At 41.3% G+C, this 17,695-nt stretch overlaps 2 protein-coding genes across 3 annotated transcripts; both read right to left on the reverse strand.

Annotated features, from left to right (window-relative positions):
* Nucleotides 1–732: 732 nt before the first annotated feature.
* Nucleotides 733–9,007, reverse strand: tmem209 (transmembrane protein 209). The gene is made up of 15 exons (XM_085769091.1): nt 8,952–9,007; nt 8,415–8,576; nt 7,484–7,542; nt 7,090–7,221; nt 6,751–6,980; nt 6,340–6,544; nt 5,270–5,445; nt 5,100–5,171; nt 4,888–4,984; nt 4,349–4,474; nt 3,652–3,749; nt 2,713–2,827; nt 2,511–2,608; nt 1,823–1,896; nt 733–1,660 (listed from the first exon to the last, which is right to left on the reverse strand). The coding sequence occupies exons 2-15, from the start codon at nt 8,552–8,554 to the stop codon at nt 1,606–1,608; spliced, it is 1,677 nt and encodes a 558-aa protein (XP_085625217.1). The 5' UTR covers nt 8,555–8,576; nt 8,952–9,007; the 3' UTR covers nt 733–1,605.
* Nucleotides 9,008–10,501: 1,494 nt separating this feature from the next.
* Nucleotides 10,502–17,209, reverse strand: prdm4 (PR domain containing 4). Of its 2 annotated transcripts, none has more exons than XM_085769548.1 (12): nt 17,127–17,209; nt 16,760–16,823; nt 16,512–16,627; nt 15,538–15,726; nt 14,645–15,406; nt 13,599–13,748; nt 13,231–13,349; nt 13,042–13,127; nt 12,811–12,938; nt 12,190–12,720; nt 11,317–11,485; nt 10,502–11,156 (listed from the first exon to the last, which is right to left on the reverse strand). In XM_085769548.1, the coding sequence occupies exons 3-12, from the start codon at nt 16,624–16,626 to the stop codon at nt 10,793–10,795; spliced, it is 2,613 nt and encodes an 870-aa protein (XP_085625674.1). In that variant the 5' UTR covers nt 16,627; nt 16,760–16,823; nt 17,127–17,209; the 3' UTR covers nt 10,502–10,792. The 2 variants fall into 2 exon arrangements, with proteins under 2 accessions (XP_085625674.1, XP_085625675.1); XM_085769549.1 differs by having other exon boundaries at nt 16,982–17,170.
* Nucleotides 17,210–17,695: the final 486 nt, after the last annotated feature.

Raw genomic sequence — 17,695 nt, forward strand, 5'->3', positions numbered from 1 at the left:
AACCCCTCCTTCACTCATTAGCCACCTCCCAATACATATGATTGACACACGACTGACATTTCAGCAGGGTCTATTAGTATGTGGTAAAACAATGAAAAACAGCAACAGATCAATTTCACCTACTTGAAATATTTCAAATTGACACATCGACTACATTACCCAGTTGGCAAATCGACACCGTGAAATGCATTGTGGGAAATGTAGTTAGTAATAAAAAGGACAACGTTAAACTACAAAACAAACGCGATTTCTGCCAGATCAAGGCTCTGTGATCACATAGCAAGCATGTTTCTGATTTACAAATCGTCAGAGAAACAAACACAGAGATTTTTGTTATGGTATCCTTAGGTGTTAATATAATATTTAGAGCAGCAGGATTAAAACAGGAGTTAAAACATGACTACGTTGTGAAGTGCACGTTCACACATCATGAATTCCCCAGAAAAACAGTTCATCCTCAAAAAATGTGTGGTTAACAGATAATTAGTTGAATGGCAGTTGAATTAGTCAGTATTGTTCTCCAACCTCAGCTCATTCACTGGATGTGGCTGCTCAAGACACTGCTTCACATTACAGTGCTCATGTGGTGGATATGCAGTATGTCATTTGAGAAAATGGGACCAGAAGTAAGGTCAAATTGTTAAAAACAAATGAATTACATTGCCACCAAGTGGATACCCATGGTAGTAAAAAAAAAAAGAAAAGAAAAAAAGGATATGGACAAGCTTAAGCTGGTTTTTCGTATCTAAAGTTTATTTTAGAGTCTCATGTGACCTTTGTAAAACAGCATTATCGAAAACAAGCCAACATGTAGAAAGTCTGAAATTGAATGAATAGCTGTCAGGATAAATGGCATTCAGAGCTCTTTTGTAGAAGACATTACAACCAGAGAGAAGACTTTGGTGATTCAAAGGCTTTACATTTGTTCTCCATGACGTATACAAAAAATTGATGGTGTACGGTATGTTTGGCTCTCCAGCCTAGTAACATGGAAAAGTTAGTAACTACAGAATACTCCAATATTTCTATCATTTGAGTATTGCTGCATTTTTCACCGTCAATTCAAGCACATGCCAGGAGCATCCCTATCACTGCAGACATTCATTCTACAACACAAAAGAAAAAAGAAAAACAAACTGTATACCAGCAGATTACTGATTCTAAAGGAACACAACAAGTCCACACACACTGTATTTACATTCAAGCTGAATGGCTCTGAGCCCTTTGCCATCCACCAGTTGTGAGGTATATTATTTACAAGGCGTCCATGCTGGTACATTCTCAAAATATAAAAAGCAATAAACCAATGTTTAAAAAAATACAGCTCTGCATTAGGTCGTACATAAGTACATTGTGGTTTTAACAGAATGTCAATCAAAATACAGCATGCTGCCAATTTGTAGACCAAGACTGTAAAAATGTCCAAAAATGTGCATTTTATTGTGAATTTCAAAGCGAAGTGCTGTTTCTCTCATTTCCTTTCTCACATGCTCCTTAAAGAACAGTCCTTAAGTTCAGGAGATATTCCAACCAGCAAAGATGGCAACATGGAGAAAAAAATTGTCATCCACTTGTAGCTTTTTGTTGTTAGAAAATTACAACATATTAGTCTTCAAATATCCACAGGATGTTCACACCAGAGAGGCCGAGATTTACTCTCCTAAAGAATAAAAGAAAGCACTTTTATTATCAAACAGTGGATAGCAAGGTCAAACCACTCATTTTCAATCAAAAGGCAATTTGCAAAGGACCTCCCTATTGTGTTAAAGATTATTTTGGCCTCGTTGGCCATTTATTTCATTGTCGTAGTGGTGGTACTCACCCCAGCATCCCTGACTCCTTGGTCTTTATTACATAGAGAAACATGAGGATTGTGTGGAACAGGTTGTTCCTGCCCTGTAATGAGAATCAGGATGGGTTCGTCATTGTGGTCAAAGTGGAGTTGCACAGCAGGACATCCTGAACTGATGAATTAGAAATCAGCTCTGAAGGCCTGAGATGGCCTTTGGCTTTATATACTGTAAGCCACACACTGCATGTTGAGATAACCAAATCTGAACGTCTAGTGGAGACAATGAAGCTAAATATTTCATTGACAACAAACACTTGTTGTCATTAAATTCCTCTCCTGTATTAAAACATTAACATATTGTCTGAATACAAATACTGACAAGTGTGCAGAGGGCTCTTGAACAGATGTGTGTGGCAAATATCTGTGATGTACATTAATGTCTTTAATTTTTAAAGTCATAGCTTGAACACCCCTTGTTATATTGTGTACCCTGTATTTATTATTCAGTATCTCACTAACATTTGCCAAATCCATTTATTTCAATTTAGGCGATTTAATCTTGTGTTGAATTTAGTTTCACTTCAGGGACACGTATAAACAAAACTACTTAGAACAACAGTGAAAGAAAAGAAAGAAAAAAGAAAATGTGCTGTTTTGTAAGAGACTGGAAAAATAAAGAAATTAATTTTGTGATAACACTGAGTGTTTCGGCTGTCACCTTGGGTAGGCTGTAGATGTGCCCCTGGTAGATGAGCTGGTAGTGAGGGGGGGTGGTGCTGCTTTGGTGGATGCAGAAGAGGTTCTCCTTTGTTACATCTAAGACAAGGAAGTGATAAAGTAGTTTCATGAATCATAAGCATCAGTGGAAATGAGAAACCTTTCACTGTTCTTCCTTCCTGTGCATGTGTGTGTGTGTTTACCAGGTTTGTCTGGGGTGTGGCTGAAGTGCTGTGCTGTGAACGTCTTCCCGTCTGGGTACTTTGGGTGTGGGGGCAGTCTGGAGTCCAAATATGTGCAAAACATATGCATGAGGATCTGAGGGAATAGACAAGGCCTGGGATATTAGACAGCATTAGGTATTTTTGCTGCTGATCCCAAACTGAAGAGGAAAGCCAAGCAACATACTGAAAAATGCCTCAAGGCATGTGGCCAGTTTCACTGCCTGAAAGTCTGTTAATAGAAACATTTGCATGTATTTGAGAGGTGAAACAAGCCATTATGTTGACTAATCCCAACTGATAGAGCCTGTTTCCTTACAGATACTTGTTTTAGCACCTGTTTTACTTCCTATCCTTGTTCCTTTATATTCCTCAATCTTATATACAACAGAAATCATTATGTGCATTTAATCAAGATAATCAAGATCTCTACAAAAATGTATATAAAAGGGAATAAGGTAATGGAAGGCAATTTCCATTAGAGCAATTAATCAATTAGTTGATCACCAGAAAATGCATCAACAATAAATTTGACATTTGATTAATCAGAAAAGTATTCTTAAAAAAAACAAAACAGAAAATGAATACTCCATGGCTTTCCATTTCTGAAATGTGAATTTTTTTTTGTTTTTCTTAGCATCTTCTGTAGGTCAAACCAGTATACTGTATATCACATTGAACCCTTGAAACTTGTGGTGTGAATGTTTCACAATATGCTTTTGTAGGCAAAACAATTAATTGCCTAATCAAGAAAATAATATGTGTCTCAAAGGATAAAGAAAATAAATGTTAGCTGTTGTACTAACAAGACAACAGACCAAACCTGGATCTAAACCAATGCAGTGACCCAACCCTAACCCATGTTTTAACATAGCAACTTGTTGCAAATCTAGCTCTGTGCGTGTGTTTGTGTGGACTCACAGCACAATCAGCGGGGAGGTCTGTGTCCCATTTCCTGTTCTTCAAATCACCACCCCTGTTCCAGCGAAAGGAGCTCATGCAGCCGCTGTGAGCCAACTCTGACAGGACAGAACACAGAAAACACATGAAACACACATTAACAGTCCTGTAATAAAGGACCTTACTCTGTAAAATTCCTTGAGATTATGTATATTATGATTTTGCACTTTCTAGATAAAACTGAATTGAAACTGAAATTAAGTGAACAGATCTAATCTGTAGAACTAAAACAAAACAGAGATGACAGCGATACCAAAAAGTTGAGGTTTGCTTACGAAGTGACAGTTTCATCTAAAGATCTGACAGCATGACAAGGAGCCTTGACATTCATCCTAAACCTGCTCCTGTTTGTATACATCCTTCTGCTTCAGTCAGTTAATTTTCTACCAGCTGACGATGGCAACTCAATCAACTCTGAGCTTTACATTTTAATGTACGATTATATTTCAAATTGAGTGCGCAAAAACTAAGACAGGAAAGAACAAACATGTGTAATGTCAAACTTATTACGGGCAGTTCTATAACAACAAGAACAAAAAAAAGTTTGATTTTTCCTCTTATACTTACACTTTTCACCTGACATTAGTAAACAACAAACATTAGAAGCAGGGACGTCATGAACATTACACACATATGTGATATTAAGAGTTGAACCTACCCTTTATCCGGTCCACTAGATATTCCTGGTTGGGTGTGATGTCCAGGTACTGGACAATAGAGTTCATGGTGGGGATGGATGAGGCTTTCATCACTGCTGCCTGCTTTAGGCTACTAATGCTGGCCTCTGGTGGAGGAAAGGGGGAAATTAGTTAGACTCCAAAATGACAAAAATAAAGGAGTAACACTTTATAATAAGTAGTACACACTATTAAGCACTAGTTACTGAATTCATCATTCATAAACACATGAATACTCATTACTATGTAGTTTATAAACACAGTTGAAAATGTTTTACTCGTTATTGATAAGCACCAACTGTATTTATAAACTACTAAATTGGAAATGTGGGTCAGTTTCCTAAGAAAGCAAATAATAAGCAAAAGCCAAAATTGTGCAACTGAATGAATCAGTCATTAACATAACATTACCTACAAAAATAGACTATTTTTCCCCACATGTTGACAGTTCTTCATGGCTCTGCATGACTACCACTCCATATTATGATACCAAGATTCAAATTCTCTGCAGGTGGTTTACCTCCTATCTGGAGCTCAGGGCAGCCCATCCTCCTGAGCTGACTGTTGACCGAGTCTACTTCCTTGACCAGAGGAACCAAGATGGTGTCACTTATCCACTGCAAAAAAAAAGAAAAAATTGCTTTCTTATCTTGCAAAAACTGTTTGGGAAGTTTTGTGGCATTTCATTTTCATAAAAACAAGGTTTCTTCAGTATGTAGTTTTGTAACTCACATTCCTAAGCTTGGCTGTCCAGCTATCGATGCGGTCCACTACGGGGCGGCTGGTTGTGATTCTGGCCCACACCTGCATGACAGGAAGGGGAAATGATTTAATGCCATTCTAATCACACATTCACCAGGAGTCTTGTACATCAAACAGGTTTTACAGCATGATTCACAGACCTCCTCTGCAGCCTGTTTGGATCCGAGGTCCGTCTCATCCTTGTGGGCAGACGGGGCCTGAGAGCGGCAGGCTGGCTGGTACAGGAATTTCCTCAGGCTCTGGGCATAGTCCCCCACAGAGCGGTTGTAGTTCCAAAATGTGGGACTGTGGCTTGGAGACACAGACTCTGGACTCCCTACAAAGAGCATCAGTTAATCACTTTATCACATAGGTATAAATACCTATTGAAGAAATCAACTAACAATAAAACACTACCGTATTTTCCGGACTATATGTCGCACCGGAGTATTAGTCGCTTCCGTCAAAAAATACGTTATGAAGAGGAAAAAAACACCTGTCTATAAGTTGCATTTATTTTTGAAACATTTAATTAATACCCGGGTCTCATATAATGGCTGGAGCTTTGTTTACACAAACAAATAAAAGCCGGCACCAAATAGCCTACTACAGGCCGGGTCCAAGAAAAAAGAAAAGAAAGAAACAACTACCGGAATGTCGCCTGGCTGGAACAAACTGAAGAGGGTATGATCAGAAACGTGTGTGGACTGACGGGAGTGAAGCTGACCTCATCCTCTGCTTCAGAGAAGGACAGCCTTGCACCGTCAGACAGCAGGTCTCTGCTCCGTGTCCGTAGCCTGGTCGGGACCGGAGACCGCTGCAGCGCACGCAGTGAAAATTCTCTGACTGACTTGAATGGGAGTGAAGCGCTACGGCACAACGGAGACAGAGACCCAGGTCTGACAGCGCAGCGAGGAGAACAGCATGTGACGAGGATGAAGATGAGCTACTGAATGAGGAAGGATTTAGAAATAAAAGCCTCCCTAGCCCTTTGTGGTCATAGATGACATAGCGTATCTTTTTGATATACAAGTCGCTTCTAAATATAGGTCGCATGGCCAGCCAAACTACTAAAAAAAGTGCGACTTATAGTCCGGAAAACACGGTAATCACTAGCAGCATCTAGAGAAAAAACATCCCTGGTCTACACCTGCCTGACTCACATACATCAGTGACAGTTAAACAAGTTGGTAAGTAGCAGTGCTGTGGCGGCAGCACTGATGTATTGTACCTAGTTGGCTGCGGTGACTTTTCTCCTCCTCTGTGCGAAGGAACCTCTCAAGGCTTTTCAGATTGTCCATGTAGTCCTCCTTACTTCCTGGGGAGGTAAACACCGAGGGTGAGGTGCGGTATCGAGCCCTCAGACTAGATCCCTCTGCTGACCCAATGCTGCTGGGGTAGGGAGAAGAGCCAGGGGATGGACTGTAGTTCAGCACCTTAGACAGGAACCACAAAACATGGAGTCATTACATTTTACTTCAGCTTTTGTGTTTTATTGCTTATATTGTTCTTAAATGTGGCTATATCATTATATTGGTGCTGCTGCGGTTGAGGGAGCAGGACCCGTATGGAAATATGATAAAGATGCAATAAAGTGATTTTGATCTGATTTGACATTATATCAGTGATGTGATTCACGTACCTTCCCAAAGGCCACTGAGGGGGAAAAGGGCCCCCCTGCACTGTTTGGGGTGGGTGGGTTGCTGAGAGGAGGGCTGTACCCAGGTACGCAGCTGGGGGAGAACTTGGGGCTGGTGGTGGCTGGTCGAGAGGGGCTGAAACTCAGCACGCTCTGCCCCTGCAGGGGGGAAGACTGGGCTGGAGCTGGGGTCTCCTTTTTTTCAGGCTTCTGGGGCGGAGAGGCCTGAATACCTGCAAAGGAACAGACAATGACTGTGCTTTAGAGTGTTTACATACAAGTGCTAAGGATTCATAAAAAGGAGCGATAAATGTAACAGGGGGAAAAAGAATTAAGCCTCACTTGTGTTCCTCAGCCCCAGGAGGAGGTGCTGCTCGGGGGATACAGCGATGGTGGATGGAGACATGGTGTATTTGAAATATTTCCAGAAGTCAAAAAGAGCATTGAGGCTAAAGAGAGCGGCTAGCACCAGTTCTGTGATGGAGAACAGAAAAGAGGACATGGGGTCTTCAATGACTTTCATTTTCAACATCATTGACATCTGATATTAGATTAAACTACAATGATGAAATGAGATGAATCTAAAAATAACTTCAGCTCTGCCTACATATAAATGTACTCTTAACAGTTAATCATAGGTTGACCTGTTAAAACTGACTTTGACTTAAATACATTTTGTGGCTGCATAAACTCAGCAGACATCCTGAGAGTAAATCAAAGTTTAGTGGGTACTCACCAATGTACCAAATAGGCCAGTAGGTGATGTTATAGTATCGGCTCAGCAGTTTCCCTGACCTGAAACAAATGTAAAAAGGGACACATAGATACCATCACATTGCGCTCTAGAGTAGAGTAGAGTAAAACTTTACTCATCCCTGCAGGGAATTCAAATGTCAGGGAGCAAATCACAAAAAAACCAAACAAACAGATAACAACAGCCACACTTCCAATTCATCCAAATGAGGACAAACTAACATAGAGCATAGACAGCACAAGAACATACCATAAAATAAGTTAATATAAATTAAAGTGCAAGTGTAGAGTTAAAAATTAATTAAAAATTAATCTTAAAATTTCAGACTGTAGCCATTGTAGTGGGTGTGTGTATGTGTGTGCGCATACATGTATACATGCATGAGTGGATGAATGAGGATAATAATAATTCATTTAATTTATATAGCGCTTTTCAATAACCCAAAGACGCTTAATGGATGGACGCTTAAGGATGAATGAGGCTGAGAGATGCACAATAAAAAAACATTTTCATAAAGTGCTTCACAAAACAACATATAAGAGACAAGTCACAAATGCCATAAAACTAATAAGAGATGGGCCCCCCCAAGCAATACAGCAACACAGGTAATATGAGAACCCAACAAATTGGGAACAAAAGGACTGAAATTAAAATGCAGGATGCAGTTAATTAGATAAAATAATAAGAAGGGGTGTACACATGATTAAAAAAGATAAGATACAATAAGAAAATATGAGATAAAAGAGTTAAAACAGAAAACTAAGAGCATCTGAGTAAAGCTGTGAGACAAAATAGATCATAGAAAGTCTGTATGAGTGGGTTTTAAGTAGTGATTAGATGGCTGGCAATAAGTAAATAAAATTATTGTTTATGTTTGAATGAAGAGCACATTGCTGAACTGTGGACAACTTACATCTCAGTGTAAATCATGCCAGCGAGGGACACGTTGAGCACGGCCCAGGCGAGGACGACCTGTCGAGCCTGCTCCTCCCTCCTCATCCTCAGAGCACTGTCTATCATACTGGGCATCCCCTCCTTCGGTGGGGTCAACATGATTTTACCACACGGTTTCAGGCTGAGACAAGAAGCAGAGGACAACAATGAGATTAAAATATTTCATCTAACAACAGATTAGAAACATGAAATAACTTCCAATCACACACACAGCGCTAGTGCTAATCAGCTCGACAGGAAAGACAACTTTGTAGCATGTTAACTAGTGTAATTTACTTCACTGAAGGCTGGTGGTGTAGCACTGATAGCTCAGCTTCTAGCTACACAGTTAGCTAAAATTAGCAAGCTAACAACTAAACAAAATAGAGTTTGCAGAGAAAGTATGGTTCAGCTATATTTCCGTTCATGATAAACAGAGATACTACAACACATTACCCTAAACAGGACACAAGTAAAAACACAAAAAGAAGGTAAAAGACACATTGACAATTCCTACCACGCTAAAGTGAATGACAACTGCAGCGCTGCATAATTCGTATTTAACCGGAAGCTGAAGTATCTACTTCCGCTAGCGGCAAAAGCGCTCTTCGTTCACTTCTCATTCTCAATGATAGTAAAAAATATATAAACATAAAATTAAATTAAATTAAATTAAACAGAAAATTAAAAAAAAATGAAACTTATCTACTGGAAATGTAATACAATACTGCAAACGTTATTATCTCGATATCAAACCAATAGCTTTAGTTATTCAGTAAGTAACTAAATACAATGCTGATAGTTGTATTTATTTGACAGCTAGTTACTTTTCAGTTAACGATTTTAGAGAGAAAAATACTTATTTAAATACATAAATGCGATTTAAAATGCATTATTTCAAAAATATATACTGATTTTAAGAAGTTTGGCTTGTGACCTTTTACTGGTATTATATTCTTCAAATCTAGATTAATCTAACATTTTTTACTTTTGTTAAAATTATTAAATTAAATATGTCACACATGATTAGCATATCTTTCACATATGACAGGTAGTGAAGCCAGTCATTGAGACATCCATTGGCCATGTGAGGGCAGGGCACTGCCTCCATGTTTTATAATGTAGTCATAAGGTTTTACCCTTGGGTAGTCATGTGTTGAATAAAGACGGTTGGGTTACCTTTGATCACACAAGTGTACAAACATTGTGGGAACAAAATAATCAAAAAATTGAATTGCAAGTTCTATTTTAAAGTCTTTCCTGACAATCACACACATAGGAGAGCTGTAGATGTTCATTTATTAGATCATTATGCAAAAGGCAGGATGGAGCTATAACATTATGTTAACATTCACACAATGCAGATAATGACAATAATGCCCATATTCCATTCACACAGACTGGTAAAAAGAAAAAATCCTGCTTTCAATAAATAAGTAAAAGCACAGGCCATTTAGCAGTTAAACATAATTATGATTACAATGCAAAAATATGACATGATACATTTTAATTGAGATAATGTGCAACTCTACAAATGAATATCAAACCTTCACTCCTCATTATTGAGTGAGGTGAGGAAGATAAAGGAAATACGATGAATGAATGAATGAATGAATGATAGCTTATATGAATGTCATCAACTAATAATATTGCACAGGCCTGAGTTGAATGAAAAAAGAGAGAACAGCTTTGTAGAAAGACAGTCAGATCTTTAGGAGCTGGCTTTATCAGTAACAGTGCCTATAGAGAGTCATCATACCCTGTCAAAACCTTGACCTTTTGTCACATCTCGACATTAGAAAACATTCAATCTAATGTTTTTGAGCTCTATGTATTACACAAAAAAGCCTCTTCTGAAATAATGTGCCTGTGCCACACTTAATCTTGTTTGTGCTACTTGGATAATTCTGTTGCCATGTGGAAAACATTTTATGGTCAGAAGAGACTAAGATTTAATTTTTTTGAACTCCAAACACCATGTTTGGTGAAACCCAAACACAGCACACCAATTTTCAGAAACCTCACCTTTTTTTTTTCATTAGTTAGAAAATGAAAAAAACTGGTAAATTCATATAATAAAAAATGTTTATTTGTTGTTTGTTTTGATTTCAGGCTGAATGACAAATAATCTTGCCATTTCAAATGGGTATGATTTATTTTCTATAGGCACTGTATCAAGATTATTTTAGCAGCACTGTTACACTAGTGAGGAACTAAACAAAAGAACATTTTTGTTTTTAATCATGATGTTAGGATGAAATTTTGTTGCAAATGATATTTGGCAAAAACTAGAGGTAAACGTCAGTATTGTGATGAAAGTAAATAAATAAACAAGACATCTCAAGAGGCACAGTGTTGTCAATGGGGGGGTGACAGGGACTTTTCAGAGTTATATCCTCCAACATCTAAACCACAGTCTTCATTACTACCCGAGTCAACCAGTCTCTCTCCTCCTCTCCCTCCCCTGCTGCCATCCTCCTCCTCCTCCTCCTCCTCATCCTCCTCCTCATCATCGACACCCTGCTCCTTACGGGATGCTCTCTCCGTCTTCGGCCCCTTGCATATCTTGAGGTGGCGGGTGAGGTGGTATTTAGTGAGGAACGCTTTGTGGCATTTCTCGCAGACAAAGTCTCTGCGACCCTCGTGAGAGTTCATGTGCTTCTTCAGGTGGTTGGTCTTTAGGAAGTGTTTGTTGCACTTTGGGCACTGTATCCGCCGCTCACTGTGGAGGGAAACGGAAAGAATATGAAGAGGAAACATCATCTATCAGAGACAATACATCCACTGCTACAATCAGCAAAAAAAACAGGCACTCAAGACATTAGTCTGCTGACACGAGTCATTCACAGACTTATCTAAAATACAATAAAGAAGTTACATACTGTGTGTGAGAAAACATGTGCTGTTTCAGGTCATGTTTCCTGATGAACGCGCGGTCGCAGAGGTCACACTTGAGCTTCTCTGCACCGGTGTGGATGAGCATATGCGACGCCACATGGGACTTCTGTGTGAACGACTTTTCACAAACCGTGCATCTATAGTTCTTCTGACCTGTGCATCGGAAAAGGAGTTTTAGAGGTTAAATGCAATAATTCAACTGTCAGATATGAGAGTATATTCTCATCTAATCTGTACTTTTAAAGGGTTACTTCAGCCAAAATCGATAATTCACCAATTTTCTATTCACCGTCAAGGAAGGGTTTGGAGAACTTTTGGAGTCATCAAAACGCTTTCTGAGTTCCAGGGGGGGTCCGGCTGGCAACGGATTTTCATATAATGGCGGCGGATTGTGCTCACTTTTGAATCGTCCAAAACACACACTATGAAACATCCAAATACCTCCATACTGCTCGTCCGTACTGACCCAAGTGTCCTGAAGCCGTGACATGAAAAAGTTGTTCATTTAATCTCTGTTTTTAGCCTTGATGTAGCAGTAGCTCCTAGTAGCTCCTAGTAGCTCCTAGTTTTTGCGCATGCACGGGATTTGCTGTGAGATGTTCTTCTGCGTTTACATCATACATCCAATGGTTTACAATGACGAACGAACATCTCACAGCAAAAAAGTGAGCACTATCCGTCCCTATCCGATCCTTCCTTGGCATGACGGTGAGTAGAAAATTGGCAAATTATCGATTTTGGGTGAAGTATCCCTTTAAGAAGCTTGGGAAAACTGGTGAAGGTGATAAAAAGGTGAAGACAGTTGTTGCCAGAACCAAGACTTCAGACCAGTGTTTATAGATGATCCCTTCACGTACCTGTGTGAATCTTGAGGTGCATCCTGAGGTTGCTGGGATCGCTGAAAGCCTTACTGCAGTACTCGCACTTGTGAGGTTTCATCCCCACGTGCCCCATGAAGTGCACGTTGAGTTTAGTGGATGTGATGAAAGCGCGTGAACACATGCTACATTTGAATTTCTTCTCCCGCACGTGGCCCTGACCTTTTGCTCTGGAGGTGACGTTATTAGAGTTTCTATTGCCGCTGCCGTTGTCACTGTTCATTTGTCCTGCAGCGTGGGCGTGGCAGGGCCACGGCGAAGAGGAGGAGCTCGAGGTCCCGTTGGTCATCTTCTCCTCCTGGTGATTGTGTTGCTGTTGCTGCGGTTGTTGCTCTTGTTGCTGCTGCTGCTGCTGCTGCTGTGACTGTTGCTGCTGAGAGTGGTCCTGGTGTGACGGGCTGTGGCTGTGCGGAGGTTGGTTATGGCTGTTGAGATGAGACTTGAGCTCAGAGAAGGAAGAGCACTCTTTGCCACACTGGCAGATCTGCCCCTCAGGCACCTGAGGAACACCTGTCAACATATAGAGTTTTACAGATTACAGATTTACCATGTCTGAGGTGACGATACTTCAAAATCAGAGCTGCTCATATGTCGTCTCACCCATCGTCCTGCTGTAGTCTCTGCTATAATAAAAGAGCAGCTCCTGGTCTGGGTGGATCTCTGTGGTTGTGCAGAAGAACAGTTTACCATTGGCAGGGTACGCCACCAGGTTCTGTTCCTCACGCGTCCTGAATATTCACAACAAAATTAGGAACTGTTAATTAACTTATTGGCTCGAATAAAACAATGTGGACATTTAATTTGGACCACTGCTGCTGCTCTGCGTCTTACCTCGCCTTGCGGACAAACATCATCCAGTTGCATTCGTTCTCATCTGTTGTCACGATGTAGAACTCCAGCACGTTGTTGTGATACATCTGCGACATGGAAAAAATGGCTCATTGTCATATGTCAATGTCATATTTGCTTCGCATTGGGTTTTTCTACCAAATACAGTCACTCTAAAGCTACTGCACTGACCTTCCATAGCTGAGGCGTGTCCTTCTCTGGCCAATTAGACAGATCAACATTGCTACAGTGCTGGCCAACCATTGGTCCAAAACAAGTCCTTGGAGGAATGACATCCCGTGCAAAAACTCCTACAGTAAACACATTTTGCAAGAAAGTTTAATTAAGGAAACTTACTTGTGTACCCATGTGTGCAATATTGTTTTTTTATATGTTAATCTTCTCTTCAAATAAGGCACCACTAAATCCGAAATTACTTTGTCAAAGCCCAAAACGATTTACAGGACTATTTGTGTTTTCATATTCAAGCCACATGCCATCACCAAGCTTAACAATGACACAGCAAAAGTCAGATATATCTGTTGTTGTTTTTCTCTCACCAAGTGGTTCATCAGCCACTGAGATGCGCAGGCACAGTGGGCGTGGCAGAGAGAGGCGAGCACGGCTTTGGATGGGTGCGTCAGGGATGAAGGTGACTGGGCCATGCTCTGGGCAGTCTGAGGTATATGAGCGCTCACACAGTGTGCACCCTAGTAGACACACAACCAGAACAACATTCACTCAGAGCCTTTAATAATGTCAAGGTCCTGCTTATTCATTTTTTATTTATTCATTTTCCTTTAGCAAGTATATAGTATATGATTACTTCTCAAATATAAATAGAATTTTAACATGCACTACTGTGCCCACTGCAGTTATTTAAAGGGATAGTTCAACGTTTTGGCAAATTCGCCTATTGCCATAATCCCTATAGTCCTAGGGTGGTAGGTGCATGTTGTTCTGAGATCGGTGGGGCAGAGACGCAAGCTGCTCAGGTAACGCAACAGAGGTGTACGGTACTTTCGCCTTTTCCTCATCAAACCCATCAAAATATACAATCCAACAACTCCAAAACAGTCTCGTGGACAAGTTGTGACCTGCACATTCACCACGCTGTGAGATAAAAACGTAACATTACGAGATTGAGTTGTTTTCGAGGCAAATGCAGCTGGAACTACAGCTGGAACTACATTCCACCACCCCCATTCTGGGGGGGCGGCGGCGAATATCGCTACTTTTTTTTTTTTTAAGACGTTAGTTTAGGCGGCAGCTCTTTGTTGTTAAGGCGGCCGCCTTAACAGGAAAGCGCTGCGGGAAACCCTGCATAACGTGGTGAATGTGCAGGTCACAACTTGTCCACGAGAGTGTTTTGTAGTTGTTTATTTGTGTATTTGATGAGGGAAAGGCAAAAGTACTGTATGCCTCCATTGCTTTAGCTGAGCAGCTCGCGTCTCTACCCCGCTGATCTAAAAACAACATGCACCAGCACCGCCAATTAAAGGTAATGAACCTCCCCCTGAGACTATAGGGATTAGGGCAATAAGTAAATTTGCCAAAACATTGAGCTATCCCTTGAACATTTGAATGAATTCAAGTACAGACTTACAGATGGTGTAGGCAGTGACCATGTTTTCCTTGTTGGATGTAGAATCCTCGAGTTGTAAGGTGGAGTTCACCAGTACCAGGTTGTTTTCTGGTCCAAGAGACACTTCTGCAGTGATGGGGGAAACATTTACTGCCTCCAGCCCCATCCCAGAATGTCCATGGAGAGGTACTGGCTCCAGCTGGCCCTGACTGGCCATGGAGCCAGTGAGCACCACACTAACAACTCCCGAGTTCAGCTCCCCATTCGAGTGGAGCTGCTCCCCCAGTCCTCCTGCTCCTCCTCCAGCGTTTCCAACTCGGCCCCCCATATGATCTGGCTCCATCACCACCGGTAGTTCAAGCACAGGGGGGCCATGGAGGGGCAAAACCCCACCAGATGAGTCCACACCGGTCAAGCCCTCATGCGACTGAGGCTGCCTTCCTCCACCGAGCTGCTGCTGGGTATCAGACACAACCCCGACACCATCCATGCTGGCTAACTCCTCTCCCATCCTGTCAGGGGACATGGGGCTGCTGACACGCGACTCCATGGCCAATCCTGCCGAGTCCAGCTCATGAGCACCGGGCTGGTGAAGGTCTCCCTGCCCGCTGACTTGTCTGGAGTCCAAAGCTACCAGGCCCTGTTCCAGTGGGCCTCCGGGGCCACTGTAGGGGTCCAGACCTGATGGATTGTTGCTGGCCACAGACAGAGTCCCATCCATGTTAAGGCTGCTGGGATGAATGTATTGAGGTGGTGGACGGTCTGCCAGGTAAGACAAGATACCTGCGGAGCGAAGAGAGGAAGAGGATGTGTGGTTTTTCCAGAGCTTAAAGCAAAATTAAACAAGCATCTAAAGTGCAAAAATAAAAAAAACAACCTGCTTTGAGAATTTCAGCAGAAATGACATATCTCACCTGGCAGTATGTGTCGGAAGTAGCTGCTCTCCAGGTGGGGGTACGGAGGAGGTGGCAAGGAGTAGTTCCTCTCCGGCAGGCTGCACATCACTCCCCTGTCACTCAGGGGACCCATGGGGAGCATCAGTGAGAGAGCAGAGGGGAGGGAGCCCAGGGAGGGGCCCAGGCTGGGGATGGCCACCGGCATGCCTGAAAACATAATTCCCATTAACAGATGAATGGAAACTAGTAGTGTGCAGAATAACATTTAGTGACGAATGTGATGCACTGGTGAAAAGGATAGCACTTCCTTGTTGTTATTTATTAAAGGTCCAGTGTGTAATATTTATTTGTCAAGGTTAGTTGGCAAATTCTGGATATACTACCAATGAATATATTTGTATAAGTGTATAATCGCTATAAAATAAAATCTGTTTGGTTTTCATAGCCTTAGAATTCTTCTTGTGCAAGGGTCTTGCAGAGAGTGTCGCCATCTTGCCGCCATGTTTGTACAGAATGGAAAATCCAGCCAACCAGAGAGCACGTTTCAAGAGTTTCGCATAAAAGATAAATAACAGAATCGGAATGCTAGATGTCATTATTTTCCCCTCGTTTTACACACCGGACCTTTAAGCGGCACCACACATTATGTTAGAGCCGAGCTGTCGTCTAAAAAAACAATATCTGTTAACTCTGCTGATGTTTATTTTTTTCTTCCTTTTTTGGCTGCTGTGTTGCAGTGTAAGGTCATTCCTGTCTAGTGCTGTATCATGTCTTTATGTTTGTCACCTGAATTGCACAATAAAATAAATACATAAGCAACATCTGAACAATACCTGATCTAGCTGTTGTGGCACAAACAGATAATGCTACCAACACTTAACAGCTCAAGCCGAGTCTTTTCATACATGATTAGGATAAAAAGTGTGTTTGCAGTTTAGTTTGTGTCTTTCCCAGCTCGACCTAACAAGCCTGGGGATGCCTTTCCTCCGTACCTGGGGTGGGGATGGGGTTGTGAGTGGGGGAGGTGGGCAGACCCAGGTGGCTGGCAGTCACCGAGGGCACAGTGAGCTGGTCCATGCCCACAGGACTCAGGTTCATGTCATTCATCCTGGAGAGACAACAACAGCACATAGCAAGGCTGTGAGGACGAGAGCTGATGATTGTCGACGTTTAGAAAGGAAACGCTGAATATTCAACGTTGAACATAATGCACACAAAGAAATTAGCCACATTAGCTCACCTGAATTCAACAACTGCCCATCCGTCTTCGTATCCTGTTGAAAGGTGCTTTTCTGTCTCTCTCCCTGTTGGCATGGAAACAACTTAAACGTAGCATTTGAAGTGTGTTGAACACTCTTCCTCAAACATTCAAAAACAAGAGTTAACGAGGTTTTGGTTGGTAGCAACAAAGCGAAACATTAACCAGTTTGACACACTGCTAACGTTAGCCTGGCTAACTTACGTCTCCACACAAGGTTTAAACAGACAATAGTCACATGTTTGAGTTTGGAAAAGTGCGTATAGTCTTCGACAGAAGCGAAGATGTCGCTTCACAGCAGATATACTAATCAATAGAGAAGGAAGATGCCTTAAAAACAACCACATACCAGCACGATACCTCCATGAACGGGGCCATGGCAGTGAAACACTCTACACTACGCATGCGCAGTATCACGTTACTCAGGCTGATCACAGGTCAGTTCCTCTGCTGTTGAAGCTCTCCAACAGTGCACAGCAGGTTATGGTCTTTTATCAATGTATCATATAAGCTATGTATGAATAGAAATATAAAAGATAAAAATTAAGATTCATTTAATTTATGGTAAGGTATAAATGTATGGTATAAATGGTCACATACATACATATTAATAAGATCCTATATAAAAATAAGGTCAATGAGCTCAACACTGTAATAGGCTATCAAAGGAAATAAAAACAATCATTAAAAAAACACTCTACTTTTTTTTGATGACGCAACTGAGACAAACATTCATTCATAGTAACTTCTTCACAATTTCAACTTTACGCACAGTTCAAATCGACTGATCTACACATACAACATCATTGTTGGCATCAATCAAGCCAATTGTGAAAAATGTCTCTCTCTCCTTATAACTCCCCCATCGTCTCAGCGGAAGGAAGACAACGTTACGTAAACAGTTTTTTTTTTCATGTC

Source organism: Trachurus japonicus, chromosome 23 (genome assembly GCF_045865225.1).
Source record: "Trachurus japonicus isolate A0001 chromosome 23, Traja_1.0".
Taxonomy (NCBI): Eukaryota; Metazoa; Chordata; class Actinopteri; order Carangiformes; family Carangidae; genus Trachurus; species Trachurus japonicus.

Bases quoted from the DNA above. Each gene is read 5' to 3' on its own strand.
- tmem209 (XM_085769091.1), bottom strand. From the start codon at position 8,554: ATGTTGACCCCACCGAAGGAGGGGATGCCCAGTATGATAGACAGTGCT. The intron at 4,475-4,887 runs GTAAACCACCTG...TTCCTCCACCAG, and splicing joins CCCTGAGCTCCAGATAGGAG to AGGCCAGCATTAGTAGCCTA. The intron at 2,828-3,651 runs GTGAGTCCACAC...CTATTCCCTCAG, and splicing joins ACCTCCCCGCTGATTGTGCT to ATCCTCATGCATATGTTTTG.
- prdm4 (XM_085769548.1), bottom strand. From the start codon at position 16,626: ATGAATGACATGAACCTGAGTCCTGTGGGCATGGACCAGCTCACTGTG. The intron at 13,350-13,598 runs GTGAGAGAAAAA...TGTTTACTGTAG, and splicing joins AGTGGCTGATGAACCACTTG to GAGTTTTTGCACGGGATGTC. The intron at 12,939-13,041 runs GTAAGACGCAGA...GTGAATATTCAG, and splicing joins ATGTTTGTCCGCAAGGCGAG to GACGCGTGAGGAACAGAACC.